A 17,540-nucleotide genomic window follows, 5' to 3' on the forward strand; every position below is an offset into this window, starting at 1 on the left:
AATTATTTGTTATGTCACGGTTCTTTCAGTTTGTATGGAGGGCGTATGATGACCCTGCTCTGCAGGCTCTGTGCCCTCCTTGGTTTGTCGAGGAGGAGGAGTGGGGGACATGGATGTCAGTCGTCCCTCTTGTCTGCTTCAATGTTGTGCAGTTTCACTAGGTTGACTGGGTGAAACGGCAGTTCAATGGAGAGCAGTAGGTGCCTGACACTCTAGTGAACCATGACAGGTATCGCTGAAATCTTATTTATCTTTGCTTTACTGGTTTTAGAGTTAAATTATTACAATATACATATGTGCCCCAGACAACCCCATCAGACTAGTTATTTGTCTGTGTTTGTTCTGACAGGCTCCTGGCCAGGGTGAGGATATGTGGTGGTTTGACAGACATCACGATTGGTACGAGGGATGGTGTACCAGTTTTCGTCCACGTCACAGGAACTCCATTATGAACATGTTCGACACCAGGCCGACGCAGGAGTATTACGATTGGTAGCATAGGGCTTGTCATGTTAGGTACCTGTTAGGCGAAGAGGTGTTGGAGGATTCGAGGCTCATCGAGTTACCCGCTGATGTACAGCCCACTGCCAGCTAGCTGAGGGACGATCTTTACCTTCCTCGGGGAGTGCCAGATCGGCGTAGGCGGGCGACTGAGGTTAGAACGATACCCGGCGACCTGCTCGAAGGGACAGGGGTGCTAGAGATCGAATACCGGGCGAGGGGGTTAGGAGGGAGAGGGTCAAGCCTCGTCGGGCGCGGCTGGATGTAGAGTCTGACGAGGAGGCAGAGTACGATCGACAGGAGGATCATGGAGACCTCCCGTCAGACAGGGAGGATACACCTGCACCTGCACCTCCTCCACCTCGACCAGCCCACGCACCGCATCTTCCACCTGGTTTAGGAGGACCGCAGCATCGGGCCATCTGGAACACATCACCACCCGGATGGCATGATCCAGGACCATCATGTAGCCATCAGGAGGAGCAGATGGTGAATGAGATATTCTTCGACAACGCCTTCTAGCTTCACACCGCTGATCCGCATCGATGCAGCGCCTAGCAGAGTCATTCTAGACTGGGAGAGAGCAGGGTGTCGGACAGTACCAGTATCCATCTGTTCCCGCATATACCTCGGTGTGGATGCCACAGATATCTCCTGCATCTAGATCGTCATACGCGGTGGGGTTCGTCCTGGTGCCCAGTATGCCACACCACCATTGTACGACTATGGTATGTTGCTGACCTCATCACGGCCTCTAGTTACCCTTCCGTCAAATCCACCGTCAGAAAGTGCACCTTGCGCCCTGGTGTACTCTTTTCTCTGACTTCATGGTTTTTTTCCGAAAAGAATTTTTCTGGAGGGGATTTTAATGAGGCACCACAACAAGGGCTAAGGATAAAAGAAATCCTTAGTAGCAAGAAAAGGTATATAAATATTTTTCTCTTATTGATAACTCATTTTCTATCAATTTTCTCATTCAAACACATTAATTTGACCTCGAAAAACTGCGAAAATCATTGCCCGACCTGAGTGGTCAGTAAGATGAAGCGACGAGGTACAAATTAATGTAAGAAGTTATGTAAGCTTCGTGGTCCAACCTTAAAAGAGTCGGGCCTAAAAACGAAATTCAAGAATAACTTGATAAACTCGACTACTTAAAGTCGGAATGCAAACAATTAAGGGAAAGTTAAATTTACAAGAGAAACGTCTAAAGAATGGCCGACTTACTTTACCGACGTCTTTTTCCACTTAATAAAAACCCAACATTTTCAAGGCAGCATCTAAAGCTACCAAAATGATTTACAATTAAGTCGTAAAAGGCAAAAATAAACTAAGCAGAGGATGATAAAAAAAAATACTCATTCATGCAAAAGAACCACCACATATGCGAGTAGTGGAAAAAGGTCTTTAAGCAAGGAGAAATAAAGTATTCCAACTACGACTATTACAAAACAAAAAATTTTTCATAAAGACCCACAAGCCGGGTCATTCAAAGCAATGAATTACAAAGGAAGGAGCTATTCTCCATTAGTAGCATCTTTAGGCTAAGTAGAGGAGGTCAGAATAGCTTCAGAAGGAGTAGGGAGTTTCTTAGGAGGAGGTATGATGGGCTCATCTTCCATCCGAGTTGGAAAGCTTTGAGAAGCTCCCTTAACTCGGACTTCTAAGGTCTTCGGGTCGGGCATGGGAGTATCCTCATCGTCCTTAGGTGCAGGAACAATCTTCCCATCAACCACAATGTTGTCGGGACTAATAAGGGAGAGGTCCGCCTCGAGAGCAACAACCCGAAATTGAGCCTTCAGGTTCTGCACCATCTCATCCATACCTTTATCTATGGTTGCCTCAAGCTCTGCATATTTATCTCTGGACTTAATAACTTCATCTACCAAGTCGAGCTTCTTTCCAAAGACCTAGATCCGTCACGTGATGCTACCGTCGCTTGAAGGGAGTTCGAAGAGAGAGAGAGAGAAAGAGAAAGAGAGAGAGAGAGATCGTTGCCATCGTTACTCCAACATTTACTGTCGCTGTCCTATTTTACCACTGTTATCAACATCGAAATTTGCTAGGCATATCATTAATAACAAAGAGGAAGATAGGGTTTATATTTTTTAATTATTAATTTTATAATTATTAAGGGTAAATTTATCGTTTTATTGACCAAAAAATAATTTTAATATTAATGATAATTTTAAACGAAAATATGTTATAAACAATTTTAATTTCAACTCTAAATTTTAGAAATTAAAAGAGTACCTATCCTAAAACTAAAAAATTACATTACAATCAGTACGATGATTATAATACAATAACATTTTTTTTAAATAAAAAACGGTAGAAAAAGGTAATCTGTGGTCTTGAAGCCCTCTGTATGGTGATTGGGTATCTTCATCCTTGCTAAATCAAATATTGAGTGGTTCGTTTTTTTTTATTCTTTTTATAAGTAGGTGTTTGATATAACAAAACTAGAAGGAACTGGCAAAAAGGCCATTTGTATACATACATCCCATCAATAAAATGAAAATATTAACATTATGCAACTAACTATTAAAATACATATTAAAATATATAATAAAAATATATAAAATAATATGTATAAATATAGTGAATGATTTTTTTATGTTTTATAAACAAAATGGACTATGATATGATATTGAGCCTACTTAATTAATTACAGGTAACGCTATAAAGTTACGAATCTAGAAATTAGATCTGTTATTAGTCTGGAACACTAGCCACAAAACATTTTACCCAGTGATTATGTAGCACTTAGCACATAACAATTCTTTTAGATAAGGGTCAAGAGTTTGAATTAATGTTTAAATTTATAGTTAGCATCTATCCTTTTAAATTAAAAGCAAGCACCTCTAATAAAAGTAAAGTAAAACCAAGAAGTGAGTCTTTTTTTCAATGATAGATACCCTGGAAAAATAAAATAATCCAGCACATAGGGCATAGCTTTCTTTCATTTTCGACAAATTTGACATAGAGTAGCAAGTAATAAGGTAGGAATCGCCACCATTCAAAAAGAAATTAGACAATGACCAATGACCTTGATGGACCATTTTTGGACCCATGCCACACTCACATTCATCACTCTTCACTCTTCACTCTTCACTCAACACCGTTCATTAGCAGCCTTTCGCTTCCATCAGCAGCCAATAAATCCACACACACTTTACCCATTTAATTAAATAGAAAAAAAATACACAATTAAAAAATTTAATTTTAATACACTATTAATATCAAATAATTTTATATTTATATCTAATTATATTAATTATCTTTTATATTAATTGTATAAATAATCATTTGAAAAACGAAATATAATTAAATAATTATATAAAATATTTTATATTATTACATTATCAAAATTAAAATTATAAAAAATACTATATAATATACATAATTTTTTTCCATGTCATTATTTGCTTTACATTTGTTAAAGTCAACAAGTTGCAAAGTGCAAATAGCAGGGAGGAAAAGGATTAGAGTGACACACACAAAACAAAAGCTTGTGCATGAATCCGAATCGGACGGTGGAGAATGAACAAGAGAAGAGACACACGTGTGAGTGGCGCAGGGGATGGCAAACTTGTTTCAGTTGGCCAATGACAAGAGAGAGAAATGGAGGGTGTGGTAATGATTTTTTATGAGAGAGAGAGAGAGAATGATAATATGATATTATGAGAATCAAAAACACCAAAAAGGACCGAGTTTGGGTTCCGAGATTGTTTGTTTAAGTGAAACACGACAAACCCAAAATACGTGTGCAACAGCAATACAACTCTGTGTTCCTCTCAACCTTGTCTTCTGTTATAGCATACCATAACCACAAACAACCATAGCCGAACCTCAAAAATCTAACCTTGGATTCCCAGCTTTCAGGTTCTCTTAGTTCCCACATAATCATTTTTATAGGTAAGTGCATAATCCATACACCCACTTTTGTAAATTTCAAAAAGTGTTGATTTTTGATTGTTGGGGTTAGGTGTCACTTGCTTATTGTTTTTGGGTTGGATTTATTTTTGGATAAGGTAAATTATTTTGAGCTCATATCTATTAATTTGGCAAATTTCTTTGTTCAAATCTGGAAGTGTGTTTTGATCTGTTCTGGTCAGAGATGTGTGTGTGTGTTGGGGTGTGGGTGTGGGTGAAATTCTGATTTTTTTTTTGTGACACTTGTCAATGTTTTTAACGGCGAATTCAGATTTGATGGCACCACTGAAATAGCTTAATGTTCAATGGATTCACATAATTGCCACGTATGTGTATATTTGTGTTCATTAGTTTTGCCGGCGGCTTCTGATGAAAACTTTTTAGGCCACTGCTTTTTTTTTTTTTTTTTTCCTTTATGTGGAGTTCTTTTAGGAGTTGGATATATTTTTAATAATAAATCTGATTTTTCCTTTTTTTGAAGTTATAAGATTGATTTTGCCGAATGTTGTATTTCTCATCCCATCTTATTTATTATGCCTAATTTAGCCTAAATATTGGTCTATTATTGGATAACCATGTTGCATTACTTCTATCTGTTTTTGTGTGATTTTGTCATTTCAACTTAGGTTCTTAGAGGATTAACAAGGAACCTGCTGTATATTTTGTCCAAATATGTTGGTAGTAATGATAATTGTCATTGGTTGTTATTGACAAAGGTACAAAGCTAGTTTCACTTGGAAGGAAGCTTTGAGTTCTATGTCTTCATCTTCTCCTGTTCTTCCAACACCACTGGATAACAAGTACATGAAACCCCCAGATTCGTTTCAGCTTTCGCCTATAAGAGAAATGACTGTGAATCCATCCCCCTTACAATCTACATCGTCGAATTCCAACACCAGAAGTACCGGACACACATTTTCGTCCCCTGGTGTTGTCTCTTTTTCTTCAGCTTCGCAGCATGAAAGGCAGCATCAACCTTCTTCCTTTGTTTCACAGACATTAGGTGAAGACAGTGTGTCTTCGGAGCTACATTCAGCATCATTCATTTCCCAGCCTCAAGAAAGCGACGAGATTTCCTGGGGACCGGATCCGTTCCAGGATATGCTTGGTTTCCCTGAAAATGTTTCTGTCCAGCATGATCAGGTGGAAAATGGTGCTTGTTATACAAACGATGACAATGTCAAACAATCTGATTTTGGGGAGTGGGTTGATAAGTTAATGTCAATTGATGATTCTTATGACCCAAATTGGAGTCAGCTCCTTGGTGATGATAATGAATCAGAACCAAAACCAAAGGTTGGTTTGTTTCTCTAACTGGTTTTTGCAGGTGGAAACTCAGATGTAGCCAACTTCACGTAAAGTTGATAACTAAGAGCCGTTAGATAAAAATTTAGTCAAATCATTCAAATCATTTAGTCAACTTCACGTGAAGTTGGTTTGTTTCTCCTTATTTTATTTTGTTTATGTTTATTGTATGTGTTCCGAAAACTTATCCTGGTCCTACCCTTTTGATGCAGCCCATCCAGCAGCAGAATGTACCATCTAAAGAAGTTAAAGGTCTTCCTAGTTCTCCATCAACTGCATCACAAACGAAGCCTCGAATGCGTTGGACACCAGAACTTCACGAGGCCTTTGTGGAAGCGGTGAATCAGCTTGGTGGCAGCGAGAGTATGTCTACTTCTCCATAGTCTCACAATGATGGACCTTTTCAGTTGATTTTTCTTGTTCATCTCATGATGTTAAATTGTTAATCAACATGCAGAGGCTACTCCCAAGGGGGTCTTGAACCTCATGAAAGTTAAGGGCCTTACGATCTACCATGTCAAAAGCCACCTACAGGTACATTCCATTTTCCTTCCACTTAAATAGCATGTGAGTAAATTTATTTAGGTGAATTCTAGTATGACTATGCTATAGTGACTATGGTGACTACGTAAGTATTGTTAAAATTAAAGTCACATTTTTTTTTATATTTTGTAACACTTTTTTTAAGTAACACTTTCTAAAAACCATTGTTTAATAATAAAAAAAGCGTTAAAATACCAGGTAGTCACTATAACATAGTCATACTAGAATGACCCATTTATTTAATCTAACACCTTTCATACATTATTTGTGACTGCAGAAGTATAGAACGGCCAGGTACAAACCTGAGACCCCAGAAGGTATGTGAAAGTTTACTTATCAGTTCTATCGTTCATATGTGAAAGCTTACCCAAAAGAAAAAGGAAAGATGTTTTGTTTGCAATATCAAATGCATCCTCTTTTTGCTTTGATCTTCATTACAGTTGCAAAGAAATTTTAAAAAACTGGAGGTAAAATTTGCTATTATCTGGTTAAAGAGTAAATAAAAACTTCTAAATAGCCAATCGAATAGTTTGGGTGAGAGTCTCATCATCTATATCTGCAGGAACTTCTGAGAAAAAGCTAAGTTCAATTGAAGAAATGAAATCTCTAGACTTGAAAACGTGAGTTCTTGTTCTCTCGAAACAATTATTTTGTGAGATTTATTGCCATTGAAATTAACAACAATTCTCACAAACAAGGCATGGGATTTTGGTTGCAGGAGTAAGGGGATTACCGAGGCATTGCGGTTGCAAATGGAACTCCAGAAGCGGCTTCACGAGCAACTTGAGGTAATTCGTTTGTACTCGAGACTGTGTTTCTGCACCTCAAGTCTTGTTGCTTTCTTTACTGCAAGTTTTGGCATATTATGATATTGTAGCTGTAATGTATAGATCCAAAGGAAGTTGCAGATTCAAATAGAAAACCAAGGGAAGCGCCTCCAGATGATGTTCGAGCAGCAGAGAGAGATGGGAGATAGCAAGTTTAAGGACTCCTCCTCTTCCTCCTTGGACGAGCCTTCCAATTCAGAAGCTCCAAAAGAGCAAAATGAGAAATTAGGAAGTGGAAGTTGCATAACGAAAGCCGGGCCAGGAGAAAGCTCTTGGGACGAAAGCACGAAGCAGGAAATGGCAGATGAAGCTCAAGTTAGTGTCCCACCACCCACAAAACGGGTCAAGACTTAAAAAGGATTGACAAAAGCAGAAGTGTTCTTTCCTTCCTGAGATGAAATGAATGAATGAATGAACTCTAGTGCTCATCTTTAATGATATATCCTCAAAATTGAACAGCAGCTAATGCTATGCATGGCTATGATTGTGGCTTCATTGTTTGGGAGATAAAATTTGCATTTGGAAATTGTTGTATATTCTTGAACCTGTTGAATCATTTAATCTAAATAGCATTTGTTTTATCGTTCATAATTGCCTTCTTTCTTAGCTGCTTACTGATTTCTTTTCCATGTGAATTGAGGACATGAAGGTCATTTTGGTGCAGATTCAGACAGAGGGGCTTTTCCAGGATGAAGGTTAATGCAACAGCCATAAATCATAGTGCAGAACAAAGTTCACTCTTCAGATTCTTTGCCACATCACTCTACAAGTTATTTGTACAAATTTCATTATTTGGATATACCAATATAAGTCGCCCTTAAGTTGAATCTTTTTATTTTGAGAATAAGGCTTTGTAAATAATAGGGTGATTTACATTAATAAATTGATTGGAGATTAATTTTACACAAATGTCCTAAACATATTTACATAAATCCAATTAGTCCAATTGGATTTAACATGTATCCAAGTAAATCAAATTGGTACTAAAGCAGGAGAGGCGTTGCATCATTTTTATTTCTTTTTAAAATTTTGAATAATAAAAACCTTTTCAAAATTAATTTTTAAAACATTTTCATTTTAATATCAAATTGTTTCATATTTGACAATTTTATCCTGATATAAGATTTGATGTGATTGATTTAGGATAAATTAGTAAAATAGTTTTGAGTAAAGTATCGTTTTTGTCTCTAATGTTTGGGGTAAGTTCCAAAGTTGCCCCTAACGTTTAAATCGTTCTATTTAAATTCGTAACGTTTTAAAATTGGCTCAATGTTGTCTTGCTGTTAGGGATCTATTAATAGAATTGACGACGGGACAAAATTGAGACGATTTTGAAACACTAGGAACGTAAATAGGACGAAAACATTGGGGACAAAAATGATACATAAAAATAAATTTTAATTTTATCCTTCAATAATATCAATTTTTTGTGGTACATAGTTATTCAATTATTTTTTAACTACATGTAAGTAAATTACACTTAATCATATTACTTTCATTCTAAATAAATTTACTTTTTTTTATATTTTACTTTTAAAGATTTTTACTCTTAACATTAAAGAATTTCAATATATTAGAGACAAAAGGTACAATTTATACTTTATTGTATATGTATCATTTTTTTCTTTTTCGCAAGTTTATGTATTAATCATTCTACAAACATTTCATGATGAGTAAAAAATTTTAAGAGTAAAATTATAAAAAAATAAATTTATTTAGAATAAAAGTAATGTGATTAAGTTTAATTTGCTTAGATGTGGTTAAAAAATAATTGAATAACTATGTACCATAAAAAATTGATATTATTGAAGGATAAAAATAAAATTTATTTTTATGTATCGTTTTTGTCTCTAACGTTTCAAAATCATGTCAATTTTGTCCCGCTGTCAATTCTGTTAACAAATCCCTAACGGCAAGACAACATATAGACTTATATAGGACGATGTTAGGAACAATTTCAGGACTTACTCCAATCGTTGAGGATAAAAACAATACTTTATTCAATAATTTTAATTTTTCATTAAAAATAAGTATGCATGATTTGATTAAGAAAAAGAGAATATTTTATTGTAAAAAGAGAATAAGTACATCAAAAAACGTTTTTATTCTTTTTTATTTTTTTATACATATTTTGTAATATGGATAGTAATAAATTGAACTAGGCGAATTAGATTTATTACTACATAAGTAAATCGAATTAAACTGATAAAATTATAATATGTATTTCAATGTCTCTCTTCTTCTAGTAAATTGAATTAGTTTAATTTGAATTTATTTGAATGCATATTAAATCGAATTCAGCTAATTTGATTTGAGTAAATAGTCAAAATGGTCCATGAAAGACCACACAATTTCCATTTTGATCTCCAAAAATTTTTTTTAATCAAATTCATCCCTAAAAGATTTCAAGTTAATCGCATTAGTCCTTCCGTCACTTCCCTCACTAACGCCGTTGACAGAAGCTGAGATGGCACGTTAGGATCCATGTCAGCACACCCTTGTTCATCCCAATTGTCTCTCGGCATGACAACTTTACGAAATTTCGTCAAATTAATCCCTAACTAATAAACCCTAATCCCATCATAGTGCATATATATCCCCTTACGTTGGAGTTAAGTTACAGAGGTTCAGAGAACAAGATTGGAAGTCGCCGGCATAATGGGTGGTGGAAATGGAGGTCGTCGTGGTGAGGTGTCTTCTCACTCACTTGGTAGCTATGGGTCTAATTCATTTATGTGAAGTAGAAAGAGGAAGAATGAAGACATAACATGTCATTGTGGACTGAAGACGTTGATTAAGAAATCTGGAACTTCAGAGAACTCAGATAGATTATTCCATATATGTCCAAGATATCAAATGATTTGTTCTCATGAATTCTTTTATCTTCGGTATTCTTACTAGTTGTGGTAGTTTTTAGTTATAATATTCTTTAAATTTCTGCAGAAAGGAAGCCATTGCAACTTCTTCAAGTGAGTTGATGAAGATGAATATGATGAAAGAAATGAAGATGCAGAAACTGATGCAAAAGTTGAGAGCAATCATGATGAGTGGAAAGTAAACATTGCATGGAGAATGAAGAGTTTGGAAGCAGAAGTAAGATTGACAAAAATTAATGAGTTTTATGTTTATTGGATTGATAATTGTAACTTTAGTTGTGGAATTAATTTGTATATTTTGTATTTTCAATTAATAGTGCTATAAAGATTTTAACTTTATTCAGGTATGTAATGTATTATGAAAAGAACAAATTGATATGTCCTATTCTATTGAATTTAGCAATGAACTGAACAACGTGTTTTATTAAATTTACTCTTGACAAGATTATTCTTTAAATTGTAATCTGGTTAATTAAACTTAGAACTAAGGATTCAATATTTGTATGAAATCCGTCAACACGTTACACAATTATACCTAATTGTACAAGATTATAATGAGATATAGATAAACTAAATATTTTCATATATTGAAACTGAAACAACATTGTTTGATCATAATTGTCTGATCGATATCCAAAAAGCTAACTATAATAGCTTATATCACTACCATTAACTTAATAAAAGGGCTAAAGCAAAAAAATGGACTTAACAATAAAACCAACCACAATATTTTTAATGGCAATAAGAGAGCCCTATACAAAAAATATGGCATTAGTTCTAATTACATAATGATCAGAAATCAGCATCAAATAAGTTTATCCTTCTTCTTAAGAGAGTTGAATCTTGGAGTAGGAACAAAAGTCATATAGTCAGCAAGTCTCTTGATAGTGACAGAGCTAGTTTCCCTAATGGTTTCAGCAGAAGGAGTTGTTGATGTTGCGACAACTTGGGGGGAGGCATTTCTTCTGACTCTTCCCTTTGACAACTTTCAGTTTTATGGGCCTTGCAACACTTTCCTACATAATTTCAACAACAATTTCATCCAACATTCAAAAATGATTTCAGTTACAAATATAAACAACAACGTTTAATTTTTTCCAGTTATAAATGCAACTTGTTCTGAGTTTTGTGTGTATTATGTTAATGGATAGGCATCTGTCTAGCTAAACTTTTTACCGTGGTGAAACACAAATGTCATGAAAGGTTCTTCCATCTACAAATGAATAAAGATAAAACTCAAAATAAACTCAAAATCATAAACAACTCTATACTGTACATTAACTTATTACACGAGCATTAACTCTGTACTGTACATTAGTAATAGCATACAAGGAAACTTATCTATTTTGTGTTTTTCTCTGCAGTTACTGCTCCTCATTTATTTTATTCTATTTACCAATCAATGCTAAACAATGATGTAATCTATTTTATAATAATAACAATAATATCTACTAGAAAAACTTATTTCAGAAGAAATTAACGTAATCTACTTTATAAAATTCGGTTTCTGAGAAAATTTTGTGGATGAAACTTGCTTCACAGAGATATTATACATTGCTGTTTCACATAGTTCCGAACAAATCTTGGAAAATAGGTGGTTGTGCCAAGAATTGGTTTCATGTTACTTAGAACATGAAGAATTTTTTATCTCCATTTTTAATCTAACGACAATGCATGATCTTATTCTTAGAAAGCAGAGCAACACAGGTAATTAGAAAAAAATTGAGGCCTTTGTAAACATGATTTCAAATCGAGAAAAATTAGTATTTATATTCTCTACAGTATGTAATTAGAAACAATACATTCCATTAACTCTGTTTTAAAAAATTTAGCCTAATACATGCTTAACTCTGTGGATCACAATACGTAAACCCTAACCAAATTCTAAAAACAACAACCCTAAACCATAGATCACCTACAAAATCGAACCTCAACACATTCAAAAGAGTTTATTCACCATAACAAACACATTACTATATATATATATAAAAATAGAGTTACCTTCCCATTTGCAAACCAAATCATTAGGGCACAAATAACACTAAGGCAAAAATGCAAAATCGAACAACATTTCATTCAAATAAAAAACAACCAGCAGAATTTCATTCTCTCTTTTGCAATCAAAGATAGCATATAGGTGAGAAAGAAAAAAGTTTTTTATACTTTGCAGTAGCGCCGAAAATGCTGCCTTCCTTTGAATTTGGTTTGCAAAATAAGAACCTACACTCATCGAAGAAGACACACATGACACCCGCTGTATAATCGCACGTCAAAATCCAGCTTTAGTCGTCTTCCACGGAGCTTTGTCGATGGATTCAGAGAGGAACAAAGAACAGGAGGTTTCTTTGACTAAGAGTGAAGAGAAGTGTGTTTGAAGTATGAGGGATAAGTGTTTTGTCTTCTTTTCTACTCTATATGGTACTATGTTGATGTCAGCCCTCACAAACAATCTAAACAGTGTCATTTAAATTGGTTACTGTACAAGATGTCTATGGTACGGGTTGAGAGATGGATCGAGAACTTGCGGGTTGAGGCAGATGCCGGATCACTTGACTGGAGCAATGGGGGGAGGTACCTGCAAAGACACTCCGACGCTCAAGTCAGAATGGATCTAAGAGGTATAAGGTGTGAGGAATGAATGAATACCTAGAGGGACCTGGGTCCTCTATTTATAGGTGATGGTGAATATCTTATCTTATCTTATTTGGCTAAGATAAGGGAGACGTTTGAATTATCTTATCTTATCTTATCTTATCTTATTTGGCTAAGATAAGGGAGACGTTTGAATTCAAAAGTTGGTTAGGACCTCTAGTGGGCTGGTTTCGGGCCTTCTGGAAGGGCGAAGCGGGTCAGACCCTGGCAACCGGGTTCGGGGACCGTTCCGGGTGTAGGATCCGTGGGCCGGATCCGTAACAGTTGCCCCCAGAGCGAGAGAGTGAGGGTGCTCAGTCTCATCGCTGGAGGAACCTTTTCCTCGCCGTTGTGGTTTGGCAAGGAGATCGTTGTTTGGTTTTTCCGATCAAGGTCGAGAATTTGGGGAGTTTCTAGCCGTTTCATGGTCAGGCGAGGACCACGTTTTTTGTGCGTCTCATCACATGCCGGGTTTGATGACCGTTCCGAGGAAGGACCCGAAGATCGGGTCTGGAACAGTTGTCCCTGGAGTATGAGAGCATGCTAACTTGGTCTCAATGCTAAATTGTTTGGAGAGTCCAATTCTCTGTAATTCGGGAGACTGTGAGGAACCTAGAAAGGGCGTGACGTCATCCTGCACTGATTGGCGGGATGTTGGTCAGTCCGGTTTTTCGCAAGTTGGAAGACCGTCAGCTCATGCTTGTTTTGTGTGGCCTTTTCTAGGCCGTTATTGTGAACTTATTTTAGGCCTCTTGGTGGGTCGATTTCAAGACTTTGTTTATTTAGCTTATTTGGATTTCCGTTTTGTTGGCCTCACGGTGATCGATCCTGGGCCGTCATTTTTTGTTGTTTGGATACCCGTTTTGTTTTTTGGATATCCGTTTTGTTGGCCTCAGGGTGATCGATTCCCGGATAGCCGTTTACTTATTTGGATATCCGTTTGGTTATTTGGATATCTGTTTTATTGGCCTCGGGGTGATCGATTCTCGAGTATCCGTTTACTTATTTGGATATCCGTTTTGTTGTTTGGATATCCGTTTTATTGGCCTCAGAATGATCGATTCCCGAGTAGCCGTTTACTTATTTGGATATCCGCTTTGTTATTCGGATATTCGTTCTGTTATTTGGATATCTGTTTTATTGGCTTCGGGGTGATCGATTCTCGGGTAGCCGTTCACTTATTTGGATATCCGTGGGTAATCGATTCCCGTGTAGCCGTTTGGATATTTGGATATCCATTTTGTTATTCGGATATCCATTCTGTTATTTGGATATCTGTTTTATTGGCTTCGGGGTGATCGATTCCCGGGTAGCCGTTCACTTATTTTGGATATCCGTTTTATTGTTTGGATATCCGTTTTGTTGGTCTCGGGGTAATTGATTCTCGTGTAGCCGTTTGCTTATTTGGATATCCGTTTTGTTGGCCTCGGGGTGATCGATTTCCGTGTAGCCGTTTACTTATTTGGATATCCGTTTTGTTGGCCTCGGGGTAATCGATTCCCGTGTAGCCGCGTTTGGTTTGTGCCGTCGGACGGGGCAATGCTTTTGAGAAAATAAATTCCATTTATGGTTTGGGCCTCGTTAAAACCTCCCAATGTGGGTAGGAAAGAGTGCCCAGTAAGAAAATATACGATTAAATGACTTAAGCAATAAATGCAAGTAAAAAAGGCAAAATATAAAGGGTAAAGAGATAGTCTTAAACGACCTCAATCTTGTTGCTTTGGAAGGATGTTTCTACATATAGTAGCATCGTAAGTTGGTGGAATTTCAGGATCTTGGAAGCTTGGTCCCGTCTAGTCTTTCGAGCATGTAGGCTCTTTTTTTATTACCGTCCTAATTTGGTAGGGACCCTCCCAGTTGGGCGTGAGCATCCCTTCTCCGGGAGTGGGTGGACCGATATCATTTTGTCGTAAGACGAGGTCTCCTGGTCCAAAGTCTCATCGTACCGTGCTGCCATTGTACCTTAGACTTATTATTTGTTTTAGAGCTAGCTCCCGTAGGTGTGCTATGCTCCTGACCTTGTCTGCAAGGTCCCACTCTGCCTCTTTGTCGTTTCCTCGCACGGTTCTGCGCGGACTTTGGTCTTGGTGTGCATCGAGGTCGGCGAGGAAGATGCCTGCCGCATCTCGGGATCTCTTGCAGAGGGTCGAGCTGGTGTTCTCACACTCTACCGCGACTTTCCGGTCTCTCTGTATTGTGCCGATAGTGCCGTCATCGGCTTGGAACTTCATGAGTAAGAATTTGGTGAAGATGACTGCCGAGAGGTTGTTAATGGTCTTTCTCCCGAGGATGATGTTTGTAGGTGGTGGAGTTCTTAAGGACGACAAATTCGGAGAGGATGGTCTTTCTTTGGTTCCCGGCTCCGATGGTGAGGGGAAGTGTGATGGTGCCGTCCGGTTGAAGGAAGTTATCCCCGAGCCCGGTTACCCCATTATGGTGGGTTTGTAGGTTTTCGTTTCGGAGCCCGAGTTTGTCGAAGGATCCCCTGAAGAGGATGTTGGAATCTGCTCATGTGTCGAGTAGTATTCTTCTGACCAGCCCGGTTCCTATCTTTGCGGAGATAACGAAGGGGGCATCTTTCGCCGAGGTGCTGTATTGGCAGTCCTCGGGGGAGAATGTTATCGCATTATTGGTGATGATTGTCGGGGTTTGGTTTCTGACTGCCAGGACCTTGAGGTTCTTTTTTAGTACCGATTTCGACTTTTCCGGCTTATCCTTGCTTGTTATGATGTTGACGACTATGGTCGGGTCTGTTTCCGGACTTTCCCGAGGGGCTTGTCTTTGTGTCCTTGGGTTGCGTCCTTCCCTCTCTGGTGATTTGTCTCTTTCTGTGCGCTTCGACTCCCTGATGATCTTGGCGAACTCGGAGAGCTTGCCGTCTCGTATGGCTTGCTCCAGAGCGTCTTTTAAGTCGATGCAGTGCTGTGTTCTGTGCCCGTATCCTTGGTGGTAGTCACAATATAAATTCTTGTTGCCGCCCGTTCTTTCTTTAAGTGGTCGGGCCTTCGGAAGGACGCCTCGGTCAGCTATTTGGTGGTAGATATCGGTGATGGGAGCTAACAAGAGGGTGTAATTTGAGCATTTGTCGGTTTGGAATGTTCCTTTTGGTTTTCTCTTGGTGGGGTGTTTTGGCGAGGTGCCGTACTGCCGTTCTGCCGTTTATTGGCCGCCACGACTTGGCTCACCTCCTCATCGTTTATGTAATCCTTAGCGACGCTCTGAATCTCGTGCATAGTCCAGACTGGCTTCGCGGTGAGATACTTTCAGAAGTCCTCATTCATAAGTCCATTGGTCAGGCAGAGGCTCGCGACTGAGTCCGTGAGTCCGTCGACCGTCAGGTATTTTCTCGTAGATTCGTCTTGTCTTTGGGTAATTCCGAGCAAGCTAATGGGGTGTTTAGCTTTGGTGATTTTGATAGTGAACTGGGCCATGAACTTTCTGGTGATATCGTGGAAGCTGACTATGGACCCGTTTGGGAGGGCGTTGAACCATTTGATCGCAGGGCCAGCTAAGATTATCGAGAAGGCCTTACACCGGATCATGTCGGCGACTCCTTCCAGGTTCATCCTGGCCTCGAAGGCCATTAGGTGTTCCCGGGGATCGTTGGTCCCGTCCTATTTCATGTCAGTGGGCTTGTTGAAGTCCTTCAGGAGTTTGGCTCTCAAGGATTTTTCTGTGAACGGGATGGCTTCCATTATCACGTGCATGTTTCCTGCTCGTTTGGCCTCCCGATGGTGCCGTCGGTCGTCTTCTCTGCGTCGGTGTTTCGGGTCTAGGGAAATGCTGCGATCGTGCTGTTTGCAGTGTTGTTGCTCAGGGGGCCTGGTGTTCCTAGTATCGCGATGAGATTAGGTCCTGGAGGTCGCTTGGCTTGTTTGCTCCGGGTGGTACCATTCTTTGGGTGTGACTCGGCCTTTGAAGTTTTGCACCCTGAGGCACAACTCTTGGATTATCTGGACCGCCTTTCTCCCAGGCCATCGGGTGGCCGAGCTTCAGTGGGAGGACGGTTGTCCTCTCTTGGTTGTTGTTGAGTTGGGGTTGGTTGGCGATGTGCCGGGTTTATTATCCTCCCGTGGGTGGGAGGAGTGTTATCTTGGAGTTCGGGAGTTGGGCTTTGTGGGTTTGAGTTGGGGTGTCGGGTGGAGGATTGTTCCTCGAGGTTCTCCGTCATGCTGCCACGATTTGGCTGTCCCCCATATCTGTGCAAGAACCTTGAGAACTTTCTTGATCTATTGGCTCCTGAGAGGTCTGAGCTTGGCCACGGTGGTAGCATTTAAGGAGGTCGTTCATGATGAGCTTCCTTATGAATTTTCAGTAAGGTCCGAAGGGGGATCATGGCGACAGAGTTGTCACAGGTGAGGCGGCGGATGACAGAGGTTTGGAACCTAGTGTTGAAAGAGGTGACCTCGTGGGTTTGGAGGAAGAGCTTGAAGAGTTCAAAAGAAGAAGCAACCTCGGTGGGCATGGAGCCAAAGTAGAGAGAGAAGATGGGGCCATGGCGCTTGGAGAGACGGATGAGGGAGTGGTGAATGAGAGGGCCCAAGAGGTGGAGGTGTCCCACTAAAGGGAAGCGAGACTTTGGGCTTAGAGGATTTGGAATTTCACCGTTGGAGTAGGGCGAGGGTGTATAAAGAGTATTATCACTAAGAAGGTAATTGCAAGTAACATTGTTCCTTTGGGATTTCGCCGTTGGAATAGGGCGAATGTGTGTTATCACTGCAAAGGTGATGTAAGTTAAGGAAACATTATTCCTTTGGGATTTCGCCGTTGGAGTAGGGCGAAAGGGTGCATAAACATGCAAAGGTGATGCAAGTTAAGGAAACATTATTCCTTTGGGATTTCGCCGTTGGAGTAGGGCGAAGGTGTGTTATCCCTGCAAAGGTGATGCAAGTTAAGGAAACATTATTCCTTTGGGATTTCG

At 38.9% G+C, this 17,540-nt stretch overlaps 1 protein-coding gene across 4 annotated transcripts; it reads left to right on the forward strand.

The window, feature by feature from the left end:
• Window positions 1-4,079: 4,079 nt before the first annotated feature.
• LOC107645789 (protein PHR1-LIKE 1) lies at window positions 4,080-7,700 on the forward strand. Of its 4 annotated transcripts, none has more exons than XR_015886061.1 (9): window positions 4,177-4,419; window positions 5,154-5,733; window positions 5,955-6,105; window positions 6,200-6,276; window positions 6,563-6,602; window positions 6,848-6,905; window positions 7,004-7,073; window positions 7,176-7,533; window positions 7,572-7,700. XR_015886061.1 is itself a non-coding variant. In XM_016349905.3 (8 exons), the coding sequence occupies exons 2-8, from the start codon at window positions 5,194-5,196 to the stop codon at window positions 7,464-7,466; spliced, it is 1,227 nt and encodes a 408-aa protein (XP_016205391.1). In that variant the 5' UTR covers window positions 4,080-4,419; window positions 5,154-5,193; the 3' UTR covers window positions 7,467-7,700. The 4 variants fall into 4 exon arrangements, 2 of the variants coding, with proteins under 2 accessions (XP_016205391.1, XP_020959766.1); XR_015886062.1 differs by having other exon boundaries at window positions 4,403-4,535; XM_016349905.3 differs by having other exon boundaries at window positions 4,080-4,419; window positions 7,176-7,700.
• The last annotated feature ends 9,840 nt before the right edge of the window (window positions 7,701-17,540 follow it).

Source organism: Arachis ipaensis, chromosome B6 (assembly GCF_059453495.1).
Source record: "Arachis ipaensis isolate K30076 ecotype BB chromosome B6, ASM5945349v1, whole genome shotgun sequence".
NCBI classification, from domain to species: Eukaryota; Viridiplantae; Streptophyta; class Magnoliopsida; order Fabales; family Fabaceae; genus Arachis; species Arachis ipaensis.

Coding starts and splice junctions, on each gene's coding strand:
- LOC107645789 (XM_016349905.3), top strand. CDS start 5,194: ATGTCTTCATCTTCTCCTGTTCTTCCAACACCACTGGATAACAAGTAC. Junction 6,277..6,562: donor ATGTCAAAAGCCACCTACAG/GTACATTCCATT, acceptor TTGTGACTGCAG/AAGTATAGAACGGCCAGGTA. Junction 6,603..6,847: donor CAAACCTGAGACCCCAGAAG/GTATGTGAAAGT, acceptor CTATATCTGCAG/GAACTTCTGAGAAAAAGCTA.